General features: G+C 43.4%; 1 protein-coding gene across 5 annotated transcripts in view; it reads right to left on the bottom strand.

Annotated features, from left to right (window-relative positions):
- Positions 1-22647, bottom strand: part of ppip5k2 (diphosphoinositol pentakisphosphate kinase 2) — a 131033-nt gene extending 108386 nt beyond the window's left edge. For 2 of the 5 annotated variants that reach the window (XM_033017375.1, XM_033017377.1), the window contains exons 1-6: positions 22520-22646; positions 14645-14837; positions 11329-11699; positions 8830-9025; positions 6073-6163; positions 3509-3594 (exon numbers count right to left, since the gene is read on the bottom strand). In XM_033017375.1, coding sequence (XP_032873266.1) covers positions 3509-3594; positions 6073-6163; positions 8830-9025; positions 11329-11454 — 499 coding nt within the window. In that variant the 5' untranslated portion in view covers positions 11455-11699; positions 14645-14837; positions 22520-22646. Of the gene's footprint in view, positions 1-3508; positions 3595-6072; positions 6164-8829; positions 9026-11328; positions 11700-14644; positions 14838-22519 lie in introns of all 5 variants that reach the window. The other 3 variants (XM_033017374.1, XM_033017378.1, XM_033017376.1) reach the window with 3 other exon arrangements.
- Between the last annotated feature and the right edge of the window lie 1392 nt (positions 22648-24039).

The raw sequence follows: 24039 nt of genomic DNA, 5'->3' as shown, positions 1-24039 counted from the left end.
TGCAGAGACTGAATGAGGCCCACCACTTCTTGGTTTTATAGTCCCTCCCCCTCCCTCCAGCAGGGGCAGCAGAGAGAATGGTCAATTTTTAAAACACATTAATATCTCTCTGGTTTGTCATCGATGGGAAAATTCCTCCGCACACGTAAGGCGGAGGGGGGCTCTGAGCGAGATGACCAAAAATGACGGCCGTATGTGGCGGTGTTCTGTCGGAAATCGCAGCACAGTGGGCCAAAAGCGGTCAAGATCAGAGATTTAGTAATATAGACATGGCTGGGATTTAATCACTCCTCAATTGACAGTCCTGCTGCCCAGTCTGGTAAACTCTGTGGCGGGCACATCCTTTCTTGGACAAGGAGCCCAAATCAATCAAGACCTTTCAAGATATGATTTCTCTAAAGCCCTGCAAACTGAAGTAAACGTCCTTGCGTCCTTAAGAATTTTAAACTATTTTAGACACATTTGACCTGTCTCAACATGTGAAAGAGGCTACTCATTGTAAGGGGCACACCCTTGACTTGATTATCACAAAGGGTCTCATTGTTTCTGATATTTTCGTGACTGATCCTTCATTGTCTGACCACTTCTGTGTTTTCTTTAATATATCTTTTATTTCCGACATACAGACAAAATCAAATACTGTCAAAAAACGGTATATAAATGAACATTCTAATGTACTCTTTAAAAATGCCATCTCCCTCTTACCACCTCTAAACCCATGTTCTGCTGATGATCTTGTAGATAACTTTAACTCCAAAATTGTGAAAGTTATAGATGTCATTGCACCTGTTACGGTTAAAACGATTTCTGGTAAGCAAAAGGCACCCTGGAGAAAAGCTGCTTTTGTAACAGCCCAGAAAAGAGAATGCCGGAAAGCTGAGCGCATCTGGCGGAAAACAAAACTTCATATTCACCATGACATCTATAAAGAGAGCCTCCGTGCCTACAATTTAGACTTAAAAAGTGCTAGAGAAACATTTTTCTCCAATATCATTAACAACAACACTAATAAGGCAAAAACCCTATTTGCAACTGTTGACAGACTGACCAACCCCCCAACACAATTACCACCTGAACTCCATTCCACGCAGAAATGCAATGAGTTTGCATTATTCTATACAGATAAAATTGAAGGCATCAGACGTGCCATCAATATCACCGCTTCAAACAAAAATGTTGGATCACCACCCTGTTTAGGCAAAGGTAACGTGGCAATGATGACATGCTTTAATGTCATAGACTCTAAAACTCTTGTGGAAACGGTGACACAACTAAGGCCATCCACCTGCTGCCTTGATGCTTTACCTACCAACTTCTTTAAGAATGTTTTTGACTGCCTAGCAATAGACATACTGCAAATAGTTAACAGCTCTCTTCAATCAGGCAATTTCCCAAAAGCCTTGAAAACTGCAGTTATTAAACCTCTTTTAAAAAAGCGGAGCCTAGATGCCTCTATTATTAACAACTATAGACCAATTTCAAACCTATCTTTCATAAGTAAAATCATTGAGAAAGTTGTCCTCCAGCAACTTAATCAATTCCTGGCTTCAACTGGCTGCTACGACAACTTCCAGTCAGGATTTCGACCTCTTCATAGCACCGAGACCGCTCTTATTAAAGTTGTAAACGACATCCGTCTTAACACAGACTCTGGCAAAGTTTCAATATTAATGCTATTAGATCTCAGTGCTGCATTCGACACTGTTGATCACTCAATACTTTTGGACAGGTTGGAAAAATGGGTGGGGCTCTCAGGCACAGTCTTAAGTTGGTTCAGGTCATATTTACAAGATAGGAACTATTTTGTTTCCATTGGCGACTTTGTATCAGAACCAACCAACGTGACGTGTGGAGTACCGCAAGGTTCGATCTTAGGGCCCTCTTTATTCAACATCTACATGCTCCCACTAGGGCAAATCATGCGATATAATAATATTGACCACCACTGCTATGCCGATGACACTCAAATCTATGTAGCGCTATCACCAAATGATTATCGCCCCATAGATCTGTTGTGCCAGTGCATTGAGCAAGTCAAAGACTGGATGTGCCAAAATTTTCTCCAACTAAATAAGGACAAAACGGAGATAATTGTTTTTGGTGCTAAAAAAGAAAGGCTTAAAGTAACCCAACACCTTCACTCTCTGTCCCTGAAAACTTCAAACAAAGCCAGAAATCTTGGGGTCATTATGGATTCAGATTTAAATTTCGACAGTCACATCAAATCAGTAACAAAATCGGCCTACTATCACCTCAAAAACATAGCAAGATTAAGAGGACTCATGTCAGCTCAAGATTTAGAAAAACTTGTACATGCCTTTATTAATAGTAGGCTAGATTATTGCAACGGTCTCCTTGCAGGTCTTCCAAAAAAACCTGTCAGGCAGCTACAGCTTGTTCAGAACGCTGTTGCTAGAGTTCTAACAAAGACCAAAAAATTTGAGCATATTACACCAATTCTTAAATCCTTACATTGGCTCCCTGTATGTCAGAGAATTGATTTTAAAATCCTGCTGCTCACCTATAAATCACTACATGGTTTAGGGCCAAAGTATATCACTGACATGCTTCCACTATATAAGCCTTCTAGACCGCTAAGATCTTCTGAAACCAATCTGATAGTGATTCCCAGAGTAAATACAAAACATGGGAAAGCAGGATTTAGTTACTATGCAACAAATAGCTGGAATAAACTTCCTGAAGATTTAAGACTTGCCTCAACTTTGACCACTTTTAAAACAAGACTGAAAACTTTTATGTTTACTTTAGCTTTCAGCTAAATCTTAACTACATTGCACTTTTAACTTTTGCACTTTTTATAATGCATTTTCAATTTTGCTTTTCTTTTCTTTTAGTTCTTCTATTTTATTTCATTTTATTATTTCATTTATTGTATGACATGTTTTTATGTGAAGCACTTTGAGTCTGCCTCGTGTATGAAATGTGCTATATAAATAAAGTTGCCTTGCCTTGCCTTGCCTTGCTTCCAATGCAAAAACTCTTGCAATTAAAGCAAACTTACGACTTGCTTCATCTGCACATTTGCATTCAACAGGTGAACAATGGCAACTTTATACATTAATATTTCCCATTTGTTCAGCATTTAAATACCACATTGCCTTTCTGTTTTATTTCTACCAAATGGATAATCTCACATTTATCCACCTAATACTGCAAATGCCATAATCTGCCCATTCATTCATCCAAATTGTCTAAAATGCCCTGGTCTCCAAGCTCTCCGCATCAACTCCAAAAGCGCAATCAACATCACATAATCTCCAGCAGATCAACAAAGAGGGGGAAAATATGATAGTTCAACTATGGTCACTGATCTCCAGATGCTGTACTGAGAATTTAACCAAAGGACACCCATTGATGAACTTAAACGAGAGATCCATATCTGCAAATATTTTGCTCTCATTGAGCAACAGCTTACAATGTAAGATCTAAATGTAATGACAGTTGACTACAGAAGCAACAAAAGTATTTGTATGTATAACTAAATTACCTTCAGGTTTATCTGGATCTCGATTTAAAATTGCATAACGTGGCAGCTCAATCCCTTCCTCTTTCAAGATCCGATACACTTCCCTCCTGTATAGAAATATTATATGTTAATAGAACTTGAAATATTCAAAAATAATTTTAAAACATTTTTAAAACATGTTGACATATGTGCATTAATAAAAATTAAGAGCAAGGGGTGAACACAACTCTATCCTCATCAATGGAGATGCTGTAGAAATAGTCAACAGCTTCAAGTTACTAAACATCAAAAAGGATGCTCTCTGCCTTCCATATCACCAGTAACCTAACCTGGTTTCTTCAACCGGATGTGGTGATCATGAAAGCACATCAGTGTTTTTCTTTATTTATTAGCCATCTGAGAAAATTCAGCTTGCCGTGAAGATTCTCTCCGACTTCCACAGATGTGCTATAGAAAATATTCTAATGGATGCATCTCAGCCTGGTATGACGGCTGTCCCTGCTCTTGACTCTCTGAACATGCAGAGTGGTGAACACATCCCACTCCATCACAGGTTTGTTATTTCCTTCCATCCAGTCCCTCTTCAGTGCGTTAGGAACACTGAAAATATTGTCAAGTATGTCTACCATCCCTGGAATATATATATTATTATGATGCATATTTTGAAAGGAGAAAAACATAATCATTTTTTCCATAAATATATTCTCATGGAGTTAGTGTAACTAAGCAAGGTAAAAGCAGTGGTGAAGCACTGATGGGTCCTGAACCTGAAATATTAACTCTTTCTCTTGCTGTAGATGCTGCCCAATTTACTGCTTGTTGACCACATCTTCTGATGTTATTTCAGATTTCCAGTATCAGCGGGTTTTTTTAAACAAGTTGTGGAAGGTTTCTTAATTTATTGTTGAAATTACCACACATCAGTCTAACTTTAATATGAAAATTAATCAGTAAAATAATGTAACTAAAAAGTAGCCAGCGTTTTAGGTTCTCCTGTTCAACAAATTGTAATTATTTTATTTGATTACTCAGATGAGAAAGAAACAAATATTGACTATTTTCTATGTGTTTTAAATGGTTTACTTGATCTCATTTGTTCGAGTTTTACTTCTAGTTATTATTGATTAGCAAAATAGACTTTGTACGTGAAAATGTACTCTGTAAAGCTTATGCAAGTCAACAAGCAAGAGAAATTCAATTGCTGATTAGTGTACATATGGATGGTAAATAGCGAATTTTCACCTGAGATGTGCTCTCTCCCACATTACTTAGATTACAAAAAAAAAGCATGCAATGCCATGGAAGTTGACCTTTGCACTCAGCACAAATGAATGTATCTATGGTAATCCCAAAATGCAATGTTATCAAAATTATTTTGTTTAACTCATGACCCACAACTTGAGTAAATATGTAACTATATCTCATAAACCATAATCTTGAATTATGCAAGTTTCCGTTCTTATTATGAAACATGCATATACAGTGTGTTTCTTGCAGGCATTCTGACCGGCAAGATGTCAAACTTCTTTAATTCCTTTCAGGTGGCTGCAGTTCCTCAGTGTTTTGTCAAATCTATGAGCAGTATTTCTCTAGAATGGTACGAGTCCAGGCAGCGAATGTCAATGAGCTATTTGAAGGATTTATGGTCACAACTATTCTTATTTATATTAACAAAGCAAATGGAAAGATCTAAATTCAGATTCTGAAAGTTCAAGTACCTAATATAAGATGACATTTCAGTGGCAATGCTGTGACAAAAATGATGTCTTCCATATGAGATAAAAAAACCAAGGCTTAATTTACCCAGTCAAATAGATAAAAACAAACCCACATCAATCACTATATCGAAGAAGAGCAGCAATTTTCTGGTCTTCTGTCCAACATTCATTCCTCAATCAATAATATAAAAACAATTTTTCTTTTAATATATTGGATTTTTAAAGATTTGGCCATCACTATCAAGGCAGTATTTATTGCCCACATCTAATTGCCCTTGAACTGAGTGGTTAGCCAGACTCTGGGACTCCTGCTGCACTGGAATAAAAGCCAAACGTTGCAATAAATGACAAATCCTCTCCTCTCAAAAGTTATAAAGAATGAAGGACATTAGTGAACCAGATGGATTTTTAAAAATGAAAATCCAGCACCGTGTAATCATTAATAATATTATTTTTAATTCCAGATTATCAATGCACTTTTAAATTGCACAGCTGCCAAGGTACAATTTGTATTCGATCTGGATTGTCTCTGGAATACTGGACCACTAAGTTAACCCTTGCCACCACCAAACTTCCTTATTTGAGATTTACTTATCTTATTTGATTCTTGTTAATTGTAAATTGTTGGCTGTCTTTGCCACAAGACCATGATCATGTTTCCAGTGCTACACAAAGGCTGTGAAATGACCTGGTTTATCCAAGCACACGAAGGTGGAATGAAAAACGCAATAATTTTCTCTATCATCACCAAGCTGCAAGCCTCATTTCATGACTTTTAGGCTCAGCACTCAGTATGTTTCACCTCTTAAACTTAAGGCACAAATGTTTTAATCCTTGGCAAGAATATTTATTTTCAAGAGTCCTTACCTGTCTTGAATGTCATATTGCATGTTCAAATCATTAATAACAAATGGATTTCTGAGCTTTTCATAGGCCACTGCTTTGTCCAAAAGAAATCCTTAAGAATAAATAAAAACTTAAGGTTTCCAATTCACTTGGAAAGTGAGAATTCAGAAGCACCCATTACCACAAGACAATTTTACATCCATTGATTTTAATCCATAAAATTTTCAAATGCAAAGGACTCCCCATATTCCACTAATATTAATGTATTATCATTTCTCGCTTCATCAGTAAAAGGTGTAATTTTTGTTTTAAGTCCGTGATCAGATAGTGGATCATTACATTGAAGCCATCTTATTCATATCTTACATTCTATTCATTACATTTACATTCATAAAGTAAAACAAAAACAGACCCAAATTGCTGTCCAACTGCTGTGGATAATGATTGGTATTCTATATTTAGCCTCAATACCCCGAGGAAGATAGAAACATAGACAATAGGTGCAGGTGTAGGCCATTCGGCCCTTCGAGCCTGCACCGCCATTCAATATGATCATGGCTGATCATCCAACTCAGTATCCTGCACCTGCCTTTTCTCCATACCCCCTGATCCCTTTAGCCACAAGGGCCACATCTAACTCCCTCTTAAACATAGCCAATGAACTGGCCACAACTACCTTCTGTGGCAGAGAATTCCAGAGATTCACCACTTTCTGTGTGAAAAAAGTTTTCCTCATCTCGGTCCTAAAAGATTTCCCCTTTATCCTTAAACTGTGACCCCTTGTTCTGGACTTCCCCAACATCGGGAACAATCTTCCTGCATCTAGCCTGTCCAACCCCTTAAGAATATTGTAAGTTTCTATAAGATCCCCCCTCAATCTTCTAAATTCTAGCGAGTACAAGCCGAGTCTATCCAGTCTTTCTTCATATGAAAGTCCTGACATCCCAGGAATCAGTCTGGTGAATCTTCTCTGTACTCCCTCTATGGCAGGAATGTCTTTCCTCAGATTAGGAGACCAAAACTGTACGCAATACTCCAGGTGTGGTCTCACCAAGACCCTGTACAACTGTAGTAGAACCTCCTTGCTATAAATCTCAAACTGGAGGTTGTTAACTACTTTCAACTGGGCGGCACAGTGGCGCAGCAGTAGTGTTGCTGCCTTACAGTGCCCGAGACCCGGGTTCGATCCTGACTAGGCGTGCTTTTCTGTACAGAGTTTGTACGTTCTCTCGGTGGCCTGCGTGGGTTTTCACTGGGATCTCCAGTTTTCTCGCATGCTCTAAAGATACATTGGTTTGCAGGTTATTTGGCTTGGTATAATTGTAAATTGTCCCCAGCATGTGTACGATAACATTAGTGTGCGGGGATCACTGGTTGGCGCGGACTCAGTGGGCCTAAGGACCTGTTTCCGCTCTGTATCTCTAAACTAAACTAAGGAAGGAAGGAGGGAAATCGTACAAGTGACATCAATATATACATGGGTTGAAAAGGAAAAGATTGGCTAGCATTGTTGACCATTATTCTTTGACAGTCATTGCAGTACTAATGGAGGACATTGGGCATGGACAGGTTCAGTCATCTGCAATTCCTTTCTTGATTGAATAGGTTACACCACTCACTGCATTGGTCTATTTGAAAAGAACAGGCAAGGCATGTGCAGGAATAAATACTTGTATCGAGCAATAAATCGATTTGCACGAAGAACAAGAAATCAAGTTTTTAAATGTTCTAATCTTTAACTTCTATGATTCAGGTCCAATGTTAATTGATAATTGGAAACTGAGGGAATAAGATTCCATATTTCTAAACCAAATTAATATTGAGTGCTTGAAATGCCTTTTAAAGTAAGTTAAGATATACCATACTATTAAAAGTGCATCAAAATTGATAAACACTAACATTTTGACCAGTTTCCAGACTCTTTAATTTCCTTTATCCTGTATCTGTACACTGTGGACTGCTTGATTGAAATATATATAATCTTTCTGCTGATTAATCAAGAATCTCATACTAATCAAGAATCTGTCAATCTCCACCTTAAAAATATCCACTAACTTGGCCTCCACAGCTTTCTGTGGCAATGAATTCCACAGATTCATTACCCTCTGACTAAAGAAATTCCTCCTCATCTCTTTTCTAAAGGTACTTCCTTTTACTCTGAGGCTATGGCCTCTGGTCCTAGACTCTCCCACTATGGAAAACATTCTGTCCAAATGCACTCGATCCAGTCCTTTCACTATTCAGTAAATTTGAATGAGGTACCCAATCATCCTTTAAAACTGTACAGGCCCAGTGCCGTCAAACGCTCATCATATGTTAACCCAATAATTCCTGAGATCATTCTCGTAAACCTCCTCTGGAACCACTCCAATCCTTGCTCATCCTTCCTCAGATATGGGGCCCAAAACTGTTCACATCATTCCAAATGCAGTCTGACCAGTGCCTTGTAAAGCCTCTGCATTACATCTTTGTTTTTAGATTTAACAAACTCTATTACCAGATTTCTCACAGGAGTGGTGGTATGGTGCAGTTTCCGGGCAACTCCATCAGCAATTTATCCTGATGAAAGGGCATTGGCCCAAATTGGTAATTCTATTTCCCTTTCTACAATTACTTTTTTTTTGCCTTTACCTCAGAAAGTAATCAACTGATTTATCAATAGTTTATTACAAATTGAGAGAGAAATTAAACTAACAATTCTAAACTATCCGAAGAGCAGTGAAAAAATGAATCTCAGCAAAGTAAGTTCAGACATCATATATGTCTCAAAACTGCTACCTTTTGAATGGAAAGAGATGAGGCAATCACAAAGTGGCCATCTTTCCACTGGCTCATTTTGAATAGTGCTTTCTTCAAATATCACAGTAGTTATGTATTTAAATTTGCAAAGTCGTTCCATAATCTCACTCATTGGCTTGGACTTGGATTTCTTGGACATGGCACAGATCCCGACAACAATCTGTCTTTCTGGTGGCTACAGGTTAGAACAAAGTCATATCGCATAATATTAACCAAACAAACACCCATTTAAATCTATTGCAATAACTTAACCCATCCTAAAAGGGGACAGAATTAACCAAAATATAATTAGAAATGCAAATATAAAATGTTATAGTCCAAAATGATTTAACAATTTGTAGCTTCATTTAAATTTAAACGTAAGCATCTATGGTCATAACCTGACACACATTAAAGTTGGAGTTATATGCCATGGAAACAGGCCCATTGGCTCAACACAACCATACCAACCAAGTTGTCTATCTGAGATAGTCCCATTTGCATTTATTTGTAACTATATCCATCTATACATTTTCTATAGATGTGCCTGTTCAAATACTTTGTAAACATTGTAATTGTACCCGTGCCCCTCAAAACCCTTTCAACTATTTCCCCCATCACCATCAATCCATGCCCACCAGTTTGAGACTCCCTTACCTTGGGAAAAAGATTATGACCATCCACCATATCTACACACACACATATATATCTATCTTCTATCTATATTACTAAAAGTCTGTTCTTGACCGGTTTTGGCTTTCTGTGCTGCGATTTCCGAGAGTACGCCGCCACCTACGGCCGTCATTTTTGGCCACCTCGCTCAGAGCCCCCCTCCGCCGCATGTGTGCCGAGGAATTAACAGAGATATTAATGTTTTTACAAAATTCCCCATTCTCTCTGCTGCCCCTGCTGGAGGGAGGGGGAGGGACTATAAAACCAGGAAGTGGTGTGCCTCAATCAGTCTCTGCAAGTGGTGTGCCTCAATCAGTCTCTGCAAGTGGTGTGCCTCAATCAGTCTCTGCAAGTGGTGTGCCTCAATCAGTCTCTGCAAGTGGTGTGCCTCAATCAGTCTCTGCAAGTGGTGTGCCTCAATCAGTCTCTGCAAGTGGTGTGCCTCAATCAGAGCGCTGAATGACACTGACAAATGTCTACAGCACTGTGAGTACCCTTAATTTGGTTTGAAAATGAAAATATGGTTAGAGGTAAGAAAGCACTGCCTGCAAATGGTTGTTTGGGTTGAAGTAAAAAGGCACTATCTCTCCCCCCCCCCCCCCACTCCTCTCCTCTCCCCCCCTCTCCTCTCCCTCCCCTCTTTTTCTCCCCCTCCTCCCCTCCATCCCCTCCCCTAAACCCCCTCCCCTCCACACACCCCTACCCCCTTCCCTCCACCCTCCCTCCCCCTCCCTGCTCCCCACCTCTCCCCCGCCCCTCATCTCACCCCCCTCTCAGCACTCCCTCTCCCTCCCCCTCTCCCCCCCCCCTCCCCCTCCCCCCCCCCTCCCCCCCCCCTCTCTCCCCCCTCTCTCTCTCCCCCCCTCCCCCCACTCCCTCTCACTCCCTCCTCTCCCTCCCCTCCCTCTCTCTCTCCCCCCCTCTCTCTCCCCTCCTCCACTCCATTAGCGTGAGTGCGCGGGGGGGTAGTTAGTGTGCGACGCTGCGTGCCGCCTGCCCCCCCCCCCACAACCGCACGTTGGGGGAACAGACCCAACGGGTCTGCACTTGGTCTAGTATATAACTAAAAGTCTCATCTTGACCACTTCCTGTCTGTGCTGTATATTGATTTTAGAAGAAACGCTACCCTGTATCACTGGTGCCTATTTTCTATGTTTCTACCATGTAGAAATTACAGCTGTGTTTATACATAGCCCCACCCCCATTTCAGGGCACCATAATGTTTGGGGCACATGGCGTTTGTAATTACTCAGGTGTATTTAATTACCTCCTTAATGCAGGTATAAGAGAGCTCTCAGCAGCTTGTCTTTCCTCCATGAATCGCAGACTTCAAGCAGTCATTGCATGCAAAGGATATGCAACAAAACACTAAACATGACTACTTTCATTGCTGTGTCCTAAACATTATGGTGCCCTGAAATAGGGGGACTATGTATAAACACTGCTGTAATTTCTACATGGTGAAACCAAAATGTATAAAAATGGACTTTATTAAAATCTGACAACATGCATTTTAACCACATGTGATTTGTTCTATTACAAATCTCAAATTGTGGAGTACAGAGACAAATAAATAAATGATAGGTCTTTATCCCAAACATTATGGAGGGCACTGTAGCAGCCAAGCTGTTAACATTGATGAGAAACAACGGTGGATCCTGCACAGCAGTGGTCCCAGGCCTCCAATCTAAACAATAGCCACACTACCACATTCTGACTCCTTCCATCAAGCTAATTTTACATCCAATTGGCTGGTTACTTCAAGATGCCACATGATTATATAACGTTTGTTTTCACATAAGAAATTAATCAATATTGAGCACTTACAGAATCATATTCTTCATCCTGATCAAAGTCGTCAAATATTTCATGTTTCATTTGCTGCAATAACTCTGTATTTTCAGGTCCGAGAAAGAAGTTAGGATGGTCGGTTTCCAGACCATGAACAGACATGTTTGTTTTTCCCCGCAATAACCACCAGCAAAACTGCAAGCTACAGAAAAGCTATTCCTATGTGTACCAATGCAACCAAGCAAGGTTGCTTTAGGCCGATTGTTTGATTTGTAGTTAGCTGCCAAATACACGTATACATCACTGGAAAGTTCACATACTTAATCTGTGGACATTCTAAATGTTTTCAGAACGTACTAGATCATGGACTAATCTCAGTACGGCTAAGCATGATTACATTTTTCCTTCTGAAAAAGAGTGAAATTGTGTTAATACGAGTGCAAATTTGCTTTCTAGAGTCAGTTAAGAACATAAACCTCCCATTGGTCTTCAAGTCATTTGAAGAGCATAGCATACATCCAAAGAATTAAACACAAAAAGATTGAAATTAAAAACAGTTTAAGTAACATTTGCTTAAAATAATCCACAAAAAGTTATGCCAATTGAACTAATTACACTAAATACACACATATGATGAAACAATGACTTTAATAAGACAATGGGTTTTTTCCCCCATTAGAAAATAGCTGAAACCTACAAATACAGTGCGATCCCTAATGTTTGGGTGAAAGACCCATCATTTTCCATTTGCCTTTGTGCTCCACAATTTGAGATTTGTAATAGAAAAAAAAAATCACATGTGGTTAAAGTGCACATTGTCAGATTTTAATAAAGGCCATTTTTATACATTTTGGTTTCACCATGTGGAAATTACAGCAGTGTTTACACATAGGCCCCCAATTTCAGGGCACCGTGATGTTTGGAACACAGCAATGTCATGTAAATGAAAATAGTTATGTGGAAATTACAGCAGTGTTTATACATAGGCCCCCAATTTCAGGGCACCGTGATGTTTGGAACACAGCAATGTCATGTAAATGAAAATAGTTATGTTTAGTATGTTGTTGCATATCCTTTGCATGCAATGACTGACTTGGCCACTCAAGAATTAAAAAATGTTTAGCTTTGAAAAACTCCTTTGTTGCTTTAGCAGTATTTTTGGGATCATTGTCTTGCTGTAGAATGAACTGCCAGCCAATAAGTTTTGAGGCATTTGTTTGAACTCGAGCAGATAGGATGTGTCTATACACTTCAGAATTCATTATGCTACCACCATCAGCAGTTGTATCATCAATGAAGATAAGTGAGCCAGTACCTTCAGCAGCCATACATGTGCAGGCCATAACACCCCCACCACCGTGTTTCACAGATGAGGTGGTATGCTTTGGATCTTGGGCCGTTCCTTCCCTCCTCCATACTTTGCTCTTGCTGTCACTCTGATATGTTAATCTTCGTCTCATCTGTCCACAAGACCTTTCTCCAGAACTGTGATTGCTCTTTTAAGTTCTTCTTGGCAAACTGTAACCTGGCCATCCTATTTTTGCGGCTAACCAGTGGTTTGCATCTTGCAGTGTAGCCTCTGAATTTCTGTTCATGAAGTCTTCTGCAGACAGTGGTCATCGACAAATCCACACCTGACTCCTGAAGAGTATTTCTGATCTGTCGGACAGGTGTTTGGGGATTTTTCTTTATTATGGAGAGAATTTGTCTGTCATCAGCTGTGATGGCCTTCCTTGGCCTGCCAGTCCCTTCGCGATTAGTAAGCTCAACAGGCTCTTTCTTTTTAATGATGTTCCAAAAGTGATATCCACCGGGTGGCGCCGCGAGCAGCTCGTGTGTTTTTTCGGCTTTTTTGTTATTTTTAGTGTGTCTAAATGTATGTTTTAATGTTTTCCTGTCTATTTTGATGTGGGGTGGGGAGGAAATGGGGGGAAACCTTTTCCAGCCATTTACCTCGACGGAGATGCAACTTTTTTCCATCGCATCCCCGCCCCCTTACAACTGGATTGGTGTGGCCTTTCCAGAGTGGAGACTGGCCCAGAGCGTCAAGCAGCAGGCACGGTGCGACTTACCATCGCGGCGCGGGCGATTGGCATCCTTTGCCGAGGATCGCCAGTGTTGGAGCTCCGACCGCGGGTACCTGTTGACTTTAACATAGTTGGAGCAGTGGTCTGCGGAGCTTCTGGGCGCGGCGCGGATTTTAACATCGCGGAGCTGCGATCCTTTGCCGAGGATCGCCAGTGTTGGAGCTCCGACCGTGGGGACTGTGGACTTCAACATCGTGAAGCCGCGGTCTCCGGTAAGAAGCGGCCGATTCGGGAACTACAAGCCACGTCGTGTGCCAATCCGTCCTGACGTCGGAGTTTCGATCATCCCGATGAGAGGGCCTGAACATTTGTAGCAGCGACTGCGGAGGGTTCAAGGCCCTGACCACTGGTGAACAAAGGAGGATGACTGAACTTTATTGCCTTCCATCACAGAGAAGAATGCTGATTCCACTAGGGTGGATGTTTATGTTAAATTATCTTGTGTATTGTGTTCTTTTTACTTGTATGGCTGTATGGTATCACTGTACCTTAAATGGTGCATGTGACAATAAATGTGAACTTGAACAGTTGATTTTGGTAAGCCTAAGGTTTCGCTGTTGTCTCTAATAGTTGTATTCTTGTTTCTCAGTCTCATAATGGCTTCTTTGACTTTCATTGGCACAACTTTGGTTCTCATGTTGATAAACAGCAATAAAAGTATCCAAAGATGATGGAAAGACTAGGTGCTGAGAGCTCTCTTATACCTGCATTAAGGAGGCATTTAAACACACCTGAGTAATTATAAACACCTGTGAAGCCATGTGTCCAATGTAATATGGTGCCCTGAAATTGGGGGGGGGACTACGTATAAACACATCTGTAATTTCTGCATGGTGAAACCAAAATGTATAAAAAATACCCTTTAATAAAATCTGACAATATGCACTTTAACCTCATGTGATTTTTTCTATTACAAATCTCAAATTGTGGAGTACAGAGGCAAATAAATAAATGGGTCTTTGTCCCGAACATTATGGAGGGTACTGTGAATAGAAACAAGGTGCGTATTACAATCGTTATAGAACATCCTGAAGTACATATCAAGTACTTTTGAAAAACAGTGATACTTTGGTGCAGTAAATTGTACACCAACCTATACATTCTTTAAAAATCCGCAAAACAACAATGATAATAAACAGAAAAGCTACTTCAGTAATGTTGACTGAGAGATAAATATCGATCAGGACACCAGAGATAGCTTTCCAGCTATTCTATAAAATAATGTCAAGGAATCTTGTACAATCACTTGAGTGCACTAACATTACCTTGGTTTAACATTTCATCTCATACTTCAGCATAATCTCAGTACAACACTGGGTGCCAAACTAGATTGTTGACATCGGTGGAGTAGGATTTAAATCCACAATCTTCTGGATCAAAGGATAATGGTGGCAAGACCCACAGACAGCAGTACAGAGTCGTAATCATAAATATCCTCTTTTTGATGTTGAGTTGGACCTGTGATATAAATATTTAATGGTAGCTCACATGTTGATCCACATCATATGATAGCTAAAGAAGGTAAGTAAAATGGTAATTATGTGAATTTATAATCCACATTGCTTTTTTAAGAGCCATGCAGTACGGAAACAAGTCCTCTATGTGAAAAGATGGCCCTTAGGTACCTGTTAAATCTTTAGCCTCCCACTTTAAACCTATGCCCTCCAGTTCCAAATTCCCCTACCCTGGGAAAAAGATTGCATTACTCTATTAATATCAAAAATTACAGGAGGATCGTGATCAGTTGGGCAAGTGGGTTGAAGAATGGTTCATGGAATTTAATGTAGATAAGTGTGAGGTGTTGCATTTTTGGAAGTCAAACCAGGGTAGGACCTTCATGGTGAATGGTGGAGCCCTGGGGAGTGGTGTAGAGCAGAGGGATAGAAACATAGAAACATAGAAAATAGGTGGAGTAGGCCATTCGGCCCTTCGGGCCTGCACCGCCATTCAATACGATCATGGCTGATCATCCAACTCGGTATCCTGTACCTGCTTTCTCTCCATACCCCCTGATCCATTTAGCCACAAGGGCTACATCTAACTCGCTCTTAAATATAGCCAATGAACTGGTCTCAACTACATTCTGTGGCAGAGAATTCCAGAGATACACCACCCTCTGTGTAAAAAATGCTTTTCTCATCTCAGTCCTAAAATATTTCCCCTTTCTCCTTAAACTGTGACCCCTTGTTCTGGACTTCCCCAACATCGGGAACAATCTTCCTGCATCTAGCCTGTCCAACTCCTTAAGAATTTTGTAAGTTTCTATAAGATCCCCCCTCAATCTTCTAAATTCTAGCAAATACAAGCCGAGTCTATCATATGAAAGTCCTGACATCCCAGGAATCAGTCTGGTGAACCTTCTCTGTACTCCCTCTATGGCAAGAATGTCCTTCCTCAGATTAGGAGACCAAAACTGTACGCAATACTCCAGGTGTGGTCTCACCAAGACCCTGTACAACTGCAGTAGAACCTCCCTGCTCCTTTACTCAAATCCTTTTGCTATGAATCCTAACATACCATTCGCTTTCTTCACTGCCTGCTGCACCTGCATGCCTACTTTCAATGACTGGTGTACCATGACACCCAGGTCTCCCCTTTTCCTAATCGGCCACCATTCAGGTAATAGTCTACTTTCCTGTTTTTGTCACCAAAGTGGATAACCTCACATTTATCCACATTATACTGCATCTGCCATGCATTTGCCCACTCACCCAGCCTATCCAAGTCATCTTGCAGCTTCCTAGCATCCTCCTCACAGCTAACACTGCCCCCCAGCTTCGTGTCATCCGCAAACTTGGAGATGTTGCATTCAATTCCCTCGTTCAAATCATTAATATATATTGTAAATAGCTGTGGTCCCAGCACCGAGCCTTGCGGTACCCCACTAGTCACTGCCTGCCATTCTGAAAAGGACCCGTTAACTCCTACTCTTTGCTTCCTGTCTGCCAGCCAGTTCTCTATCCACATCAATACTGAACACCCAATGGCGTGTGGTTTAAGTTTGTATACTAATCTCTTATATAGGACCTTGTTGAAAGCCTTCTGAAAGTCCTGATATAACACATCAACTGGTTCTCCCTTATCCACTCTACTAGTTACATCTAGGATCGAGGAGTACAGATCATAGTTCCCTAAATGTGGCGTCACATGTTGATTGGGTGGTCAAGAAGACTTTTGGAATATTGACCTTCATCGCTCAAGGTATTGAGTGTAGAGGTTAGGATATTATGTTACAGTTATACCAAAGGACCCGTTTCCTTGCTGTATGACTCTACGACCTAATACAGTACAATACAGCTAATAAAGTGTTTATCAGAAAAAAAAGAGAACATTTACAGCAGGGTAATAAAATTGGTGAGTTAAACAACAGATACACAAATACTATTGAACTCTCTTAATCGGACTTTATCGTATTTCAATGTTACATCTTTGCACTAAACGTTGTACCCTTAATTTGTGCAAACAAAAATTTTCACTGTACCTCGCGACAATAATAAACTAAATTAAACTGTGGATGGCTTGATTGTATTTACGTAGTTTTTTCTTTGACTGGATAGCATTCAAACAAATCTCTTTCACTGAACCTCGATATATGACAATAATAAACAAACTACAAGGTGCTGTTCTTCCACTTTGCAGTTGCATGGGAAAGTAGCTGGGGAGGAATGGAGTAAGAAGGGAAGAGTGAACCAAGGAATTGTGGAGGGAGCGGTCTCTGTAGAAGATGGAAAGGGATGGGGATGGGAAAATGTGACAGGTGGTGGGATCACGTTGGAGATAAGAAAAATGTCAAAGAATGATTTGGATGCGGAAGCTGGAGGGCGTGAAAGGCGAGGATGATGGGAACTATCCTTGCTCTATCTGGGGGAGGGAGAATCGAGGGACGGGGGGAGCGAGAACAGAACTATAGGACACAGAGGAGACATGTGTGAGGGATCCATCCATGACAACTGGGAAGAACCCAGATTTATTAAAGAAAGAGGAAATCTCAGATATCCTAGAATGGAATGCCACATCTTATTTTTAGTTTATTATTGTCATGTGTAACAAGGTAGAGTGAAAATCTTTTGTTTGCGTGCTATCCAGTCAAAGAAAAGACTATACAATTACAATCAAGCCGTCCATTGTGCATCTTGGAGCAGATGCGACAGAGGGTAGAAATTGCAAGTGGGGGATTGCATCTTTGCAAAAGGCAGGGAGGGAGGGGGTGTAGTCCAGATAACCATGGGAGTCATTAGGTTTGTTGTAGACATCAGTCAATAGTATATCTCCTGTGACGGAGTTCGAGAAAGGGTGTAAGTGATAGTCCAAGTGAATTTGAGGGCGGGAAGTTATCGGTAAAGTTAATGAAATCATTGATTGCTGCACGGGTGCAGAAGGCAACTCTGATGCAGTCGTAAATGTAGCGAAGAAGGAATTGCAAGATGGTGCCAGTGTACGTTTGGAACAAGGACTGTTCGATGCACACAACAAAAAGGCAGCATATCTGGGGTCCATGAAAATGCCCATGGCTATACCTTTAATTTGAAGAAAGTGAGAGGAGTGAAAAGAGATGTTGTTGAGGGTGACGACAAGTTTCTTATGAAGTTGAATCAACAATTAAGTTGATTGGGGCTCGGTTCAAGGACGAACCTGCCAGATGAAGGATTGGGGTGCAAAGGGACTGAGCGACCATGGTAAAGATGAGGCAATGGGAGCCTGGAAATTGAAAGGCATTGAATAGTTAAAGGACATGCGTGGTGTCTGGGATATACCTCAGGATAGATTGGACAAGGGGAATAGGATTAAATCAAGGTATTTGGAGATGAGTTCTACAGAGTATGAGCAGGCAGAAACAATGGGTCTGCCAAGCTGGTTCTGTTTGTGGATTTATGGGAAGGAGCTAGAAGTGGGAGGTGCAAGGCTGGGGGATGATAACGTTGGAAGCTGTGGAGGCCAGAGGTGATGAGATCGAGAGATGATGAGGAAAGAAGGGGAAATATAGGGTCCATCAAGGCCTACTGGATAGAAACATAGAAACAGAAATTAGGTGCAGGAGTAGGCCATTCGGCCCTTCGAGCCTGCACCGCCATTCAATATGATCATGGCTGATCATCCAACTCAGTATCCCGTACCTGCCTTCTCTCCATACCCTCTGATCCCCTTAGCCACAAGGGCCACATCTAACTCCCTCTTAAATATAGCCAATGAACTGGCCTCGACTACCCTCTGTGGCAGAGAGTTCCAGAGATTCACCACTCTCTGTGTGAAAAAAGATCCCAACGGGATCTCCCAGTTACTAACCATTTCAATTCCTCTTTCCATTCCCCTACTGACCTTTCTGTCCTGAGCCTCCTCCATTGCCAGATTGAGGCCACGTGCAAACAGAACAGCACTTTCTCTTATTCCATTTGGGTAGTTTACAACCCAACAGTATGAAAATTGAATTCTCCAAATATTAGGTAATGACAAAACTTCCACCCCTTCTTTACTCCTTCCCCTAACCATACTCTTCCACCCCCCCCCAACCTATCCTCTCTCACCTGTGTCTCACTTGGATTCACACCTATTTCTCTCCTCCCTCTCCCATTCTCGAGCTTCATAATTTCCATCATTGATGAGGCCTCACTAGCATCTCCTCGATATCCCACAACTCCACTCTTGCTCCCCCTCTCCCCATCACAACAGGGTCAGAGTCCCACTAGTCGTCACCTTAAACCCCATCAGCCGTTGCATACAGCACATAATCCACCGATATTTATGCCACCTCCAACGGGAACCCACCAACAGCCACATCTTCCCATCTCCACCCCTTTCCGCTTTCCGCAGACCGTTCGCTCCGCAACTCCCGGTTAATTTGTCCCTTCCCTCCCAATCCACCCCCTCCCCAGCTACTTTCTCCTGCAACCTCAGGAGATGCAACACCTGTCCCTATACCTCCTCCCTCTACTCCGTCCAAGGACCCCGACAGTCTTTTCAGGCGAGGCAGTGGTTCACTAACAACTCCTCCAACCTCATCTACTGTATCCGCTATTCCAGGTGTGGACTCCTATATATCAGCGAGACCAAGTGCTGGCTCAGCGATCGTTTCGCTGAACACCTCCGCTCAGTCCGCCTAAACCTACCTGACCTCCCAGTTGCTAAACACTTTAACTCCACCTCCCATAAGCGAGTTCGGTATTCCAAAAAATGCAAGGAATCATGGGATTTGCCAAAGGTCATAAGCTATAAAGATAAATAGATCTCAGCGCTATAGATACAGTGAATATACTTTTGGTCCGATTATTTGTCTTTTTTCAGTGGGAGGCCGGGGGTGGGGGGGGGGGGGGAGAACGGGCGGGCGACGGGGGAGGCCGGGCGGGCAAGGAGACCCGCAAATGCTGCTGGACTGTCCCCGGCCCCCCCACTCGAGACGTCCTGACCGACGGAGCACCAGCCCCCTGGCCCAGCGTGGAGAAGCGCTAACCCCAACACAAGCGGCCCCAGACCCACAGCCAACGCCAACTCCAGCCTAACCCCGCTCCAACTCCAGAGGAATACGCTCCCCGAAGAGCCACTACGGCGACAAGTGCCAGTTCGCCCACGGTCTCAGCCGCTAACCCAAGTACAAGCCGTATCTTGCACACCACCGGCTTCTGCCCCTACGGTACCCGCTGCCACTTCACCCACAACCCCGAGGAGTAGTGACCATGTGGAGCCTTGTCAAATGCTTTGCTGAAGTCCATGTATATACATCTACAGCTCTGCCCTTTCTAAAAAAACTCAATCAGATTTGTGAGACACAACCTCCCACGTGCAAAACCATGATGACTATCCCTAATCAGCCCTTGTCCATCTAAATGCATGTTTTTCTGATCCCTCAGAATACTCTTGAGTAACTTTCCAACTACAGATGTTAAGCTCACTCGCCTATAGTTCCCAACCTTTTCCCTGCAGCCCTTCTTGAATAGAGGCACAACATTTGCCACCCTCCAGTCTTCAGGCACCTCTCCTGTATTTAATGATGACTCTTAAATTTCAACCAGGGCTCCCGCAATTTCCTCTCTGGTTTCCCACAATGTCCTCGGTTATATCTGATCAGGCCCACGAGATTTGTCTACCCTCATGCACGATAGTACCTTCAGCACCTCTTCGACCGTAATACTGACTGCTCTCAAGACACTTCCATTGACTGCCCCAAATTCCTGCATCCTCCTGTCTTTCTTATCGGTAAAAACAAAATACTCATTGAAGACCATGCCCATCCCCTGTGCCTCATGATAAAGGGAATAATGTCAAATTAGGAGACCAAAATTGCACACAATACTCCAGGTGTGCTCTCACCAGGGCCCTGTACAACTGCAATAGGACTTCCTTGCTACTAAACTCAAATCCTCTCGCAATGAAGACCAACATGTTAACTGCCTGCTCTACCTGCATGCTTACTTTCAGTGACTCAAGGACACCCAGGTCTCGTTGCACCTCCCCTTTTCCGAATCTGACACCATTCAGATAATAATCTGCCTTCCTGTTCTTGTCACCAAAGTGGATAACCTCACATTTATCCACATTATACTGCATCTGCCATGCATCTGCCCACTCACCTATCCAAGTCAACCTGCAGCCTCATAGCATCCTCCTCACAGTTCACACTGACACCCAGCTTTGTGTCATCCACAACCTTGGAGATGTTACATTTAATTCCCTCGTCCAAATCATTAATATATATTGCAGATAACTGGAGTCCCAGTAACGAGCCTTGCGGCAACCCCACTAGTCACTGCCTGCCAAAGAAGGGTTTCAGCCCGAAACGTTGCCTATTTCCTTCGCTCCATAGATGCTGCTGCGCCCGCTGAGTTTCTCCAGCATTTTTGTGTACTTTCGATTTTCCAGCATCTGCAGTTCCTTTTTAAACCCATTAGTTCTTACTCTTTGTGGCGTGGGACCTTGTCAAAGGCTTTTTGAATGTCCAGAAACACAGGGGGGGAGAGTCCAGATACAGGGGGGAGTGAGGTGGTGAAACGGGGGGAGAGGGGTGGTGACATGGGGGGAGTGAGGTGGTGACAGAGGGGGGGTGAGAGAGAGAGAGGGATGGTGACACGGGGGGGGGGGGGGAGTGAGGGTGATGACACTGGGGAGTGGGGTGGTGACACGGGGGGGAGAGATAGGGTGGTGACATGGGGGGAGAGGGGTGGTGACATGGGGGGAGAGGGGTGGTGACATGGGGGGAGTGAGGTGGTGACACGGGGGAGTGAGGTGGTGACATAGGGGAGAGAGAGGGATGGTGACACGGGGGGGAGGGGTGGTGACACGGGGGGGGGGGGGGGGGAGGGGTGGTGACATGGGGGAGTGGGATGTGACACATGGGGGGAGAGTCCAGATGACACGAGGGGAGTGAGGTGGTGACACGGGGGGAGAGGGGTGGTGACACGGGGGAGTGAGGTGGTGACACGGGGGGAGTGAGGTGGTGACACGGGGGAGTGAGGTGGTGACACGGGGGGAGTGAGGTGGTGACATGGGGGGAGTGGGGTGGTGACATGGGGGGAGAGGGGTGGTGGCATGGGGGGAGAGGGGTGGTGGCATGGGGGGAGAGGGGTGGTGACATGGGGGGAGAGGGGTGGTGGCATGGGGGGAGAGGGGTGGTGGCATGGGGGGAGTGAGGTGGTGACACGGGGGAGTGAGGTGGTGACATGGGGGGAGAGGGGTGGTGGCATGGGGGGAGTGAGGTGGTGACATGGGGGGAGAGGGGTGGTGACACAGGGGGGGGGAGAGAGAGAGAGGGGTGGTGACATAGGGGGAGTGAGGTGGTGACACAGGGGGGTGACGGGGGGAGGGGAGAGAGAGAGAAGGGGGGTGACAGGGGGGGGGGGGGGGAGAGAAGATGGTGCTTTCGCTGCTCCGATGCCAGTGATGACGATGATGGGGATGAAGACCCGGACACGTGACCCCCCCCCCCCCCCCCCGTTAACACCACAGCCGTTGGCGGCGCGCGCAAGGCCACCGTCTCGCTCCCGCTCCAACCGGCCGCCGCCGCCGCAGCAGCAACAACAACAACAGCAGCAGGAGGAGGAGGAGAGGATGAAGAACAAGGTTAGCGCCAGGAGGGGCCGGTGGCTGCTCGTTCCAGCCGGCCCGGCCTCCATCTCCATCTCTATCTCCGCTCGGCGAGGCGGTTGTGTTACCTGCCGCTGCCCGTTCTCTCTCTGTCTCTCTCTGTGTCTCCGTCTCCGTTGCCCCGCATGGGCGCCACCCATTCACACTCGCCGCCGCTTCCACCCACCCGTCCCGCCGCCACAAGCGTCCGCACGGATCCCTCTCACTGAGGTTCCGCTTGTCGAGTTCACCAACAAGGTTCCGGGGCAGTGAAAGTGCGGGAAGGAACTACAGATGCTGGTTTAAACCAGAGATAAAGCTGGAGTAATTTAGCGGGACTGGGACAGACAGCATCTCTGGAGCGACGATCTAGGTGGAAACCCCTCTTTAGACTGGATTGTATATGTCTGTCTAATTGTTTGATCCACGTATATTGATCCCTACCCAGACTTGCATTCGACCACACATCACTTGCGGCTCGAAGTAAGTAAGTTTATTGGCCAAGTATTCACATACAAGGAATTTGCCTTGGTGCTCCGCCGAGGTTTGGAGCAAGCAGCCAACAACTAGGATGCATCACCAATGGTCAGTCATGACCGAGGGGGGGCCTACATTAAATCCCTACATTCTATTAACATGCACATCAATTAGCAAACATTTTGACTATTTCCTTTCAACCGAACAGGGACATAAAGATTCTGTACTCTTAAAATTTCACCTTTAAATGTACTCCATTTCTCTTCCACATCTTTCCCATAAAACAAAATGTCCCAATTTACTCCTTTTAAATCCTTTCGCATCTCCTCAAAGTTAGCCTTTCTCCAATCAAAAATCTCAACCCTAGGTCCAGTTCTGACCCTCTCCATAATTATATTGAAACTAATGGTATTGTGATCACTGGTCCCGAACTGTTCCCCAACGCATACCTCTGCCACCTGACCCGTCTCATTTCCTAACAGGAGGTCCAGCACCGCCCCTTCTCTAGTAGGTACTTCTATATATTGCTGCAAAAAACTATCCTGCACACATTTTACAAACTCCAACCCATCCAGCCCATTTACAGAATGTGTTTCCCAGTCTATGTGTGGAAAATTGAAATCTCCCACAATCACTACCTTGTGCTTACTACTAATATCTGCAATCTCCTTACATATTTGCTCTTCCAATTCTCGCTCCCCATTTGGCGGTCTATAATACACCCCTATAAGTGTTGCTACCCCTTTCCCATTTCTCAGTTCCACCCAAATAGCCTCCCTAGACGAGCCCTCTAATCTATCCTGCCAAAGCACTGCTGTAATATCTTCCCTGATAAGCAATGCAACACCTCCACCACTTGCCCCTCCAATTCTATCACACCTGAAGCAACGAAATCCTGGAATGTTTAGTTTCCAATCACAGCCCTCCTGCAACCATGTTTCACTGATCGCCACAACATCATACCAGGTTCAATCCAGGCTCTAAGTTCATCCACCTTTCTTACAATGCTCCTAGCATTAAAATATACACATTTAAGAAACCCACCCTGACACACTGTTCTGTATTTATGCCTACAATATTCTGTTGTGCTGCAGCAAGCAAGAATTTCATTGTCCTATCTGGGACACATGAC

This window comes from Amblyraja radiata, chromosome 3 (assembly GCF_010909765.2).
Source record: "Amblyraja radiata isolate CabotCenter1 chromosome 3, sAmbRad1.1.pri, whole genome shotgun sequence".
NCBI lineage: Eukaryota > Metazoa > Chordata > Chondrichthyes > Rajiformes > Rajidae > Amblyraja > Amblyraja radiata.
Note: the sequence above shows the minus strand (reverse complement) of the source record. Positions and strands in the feature narration are given on the sequence as shown.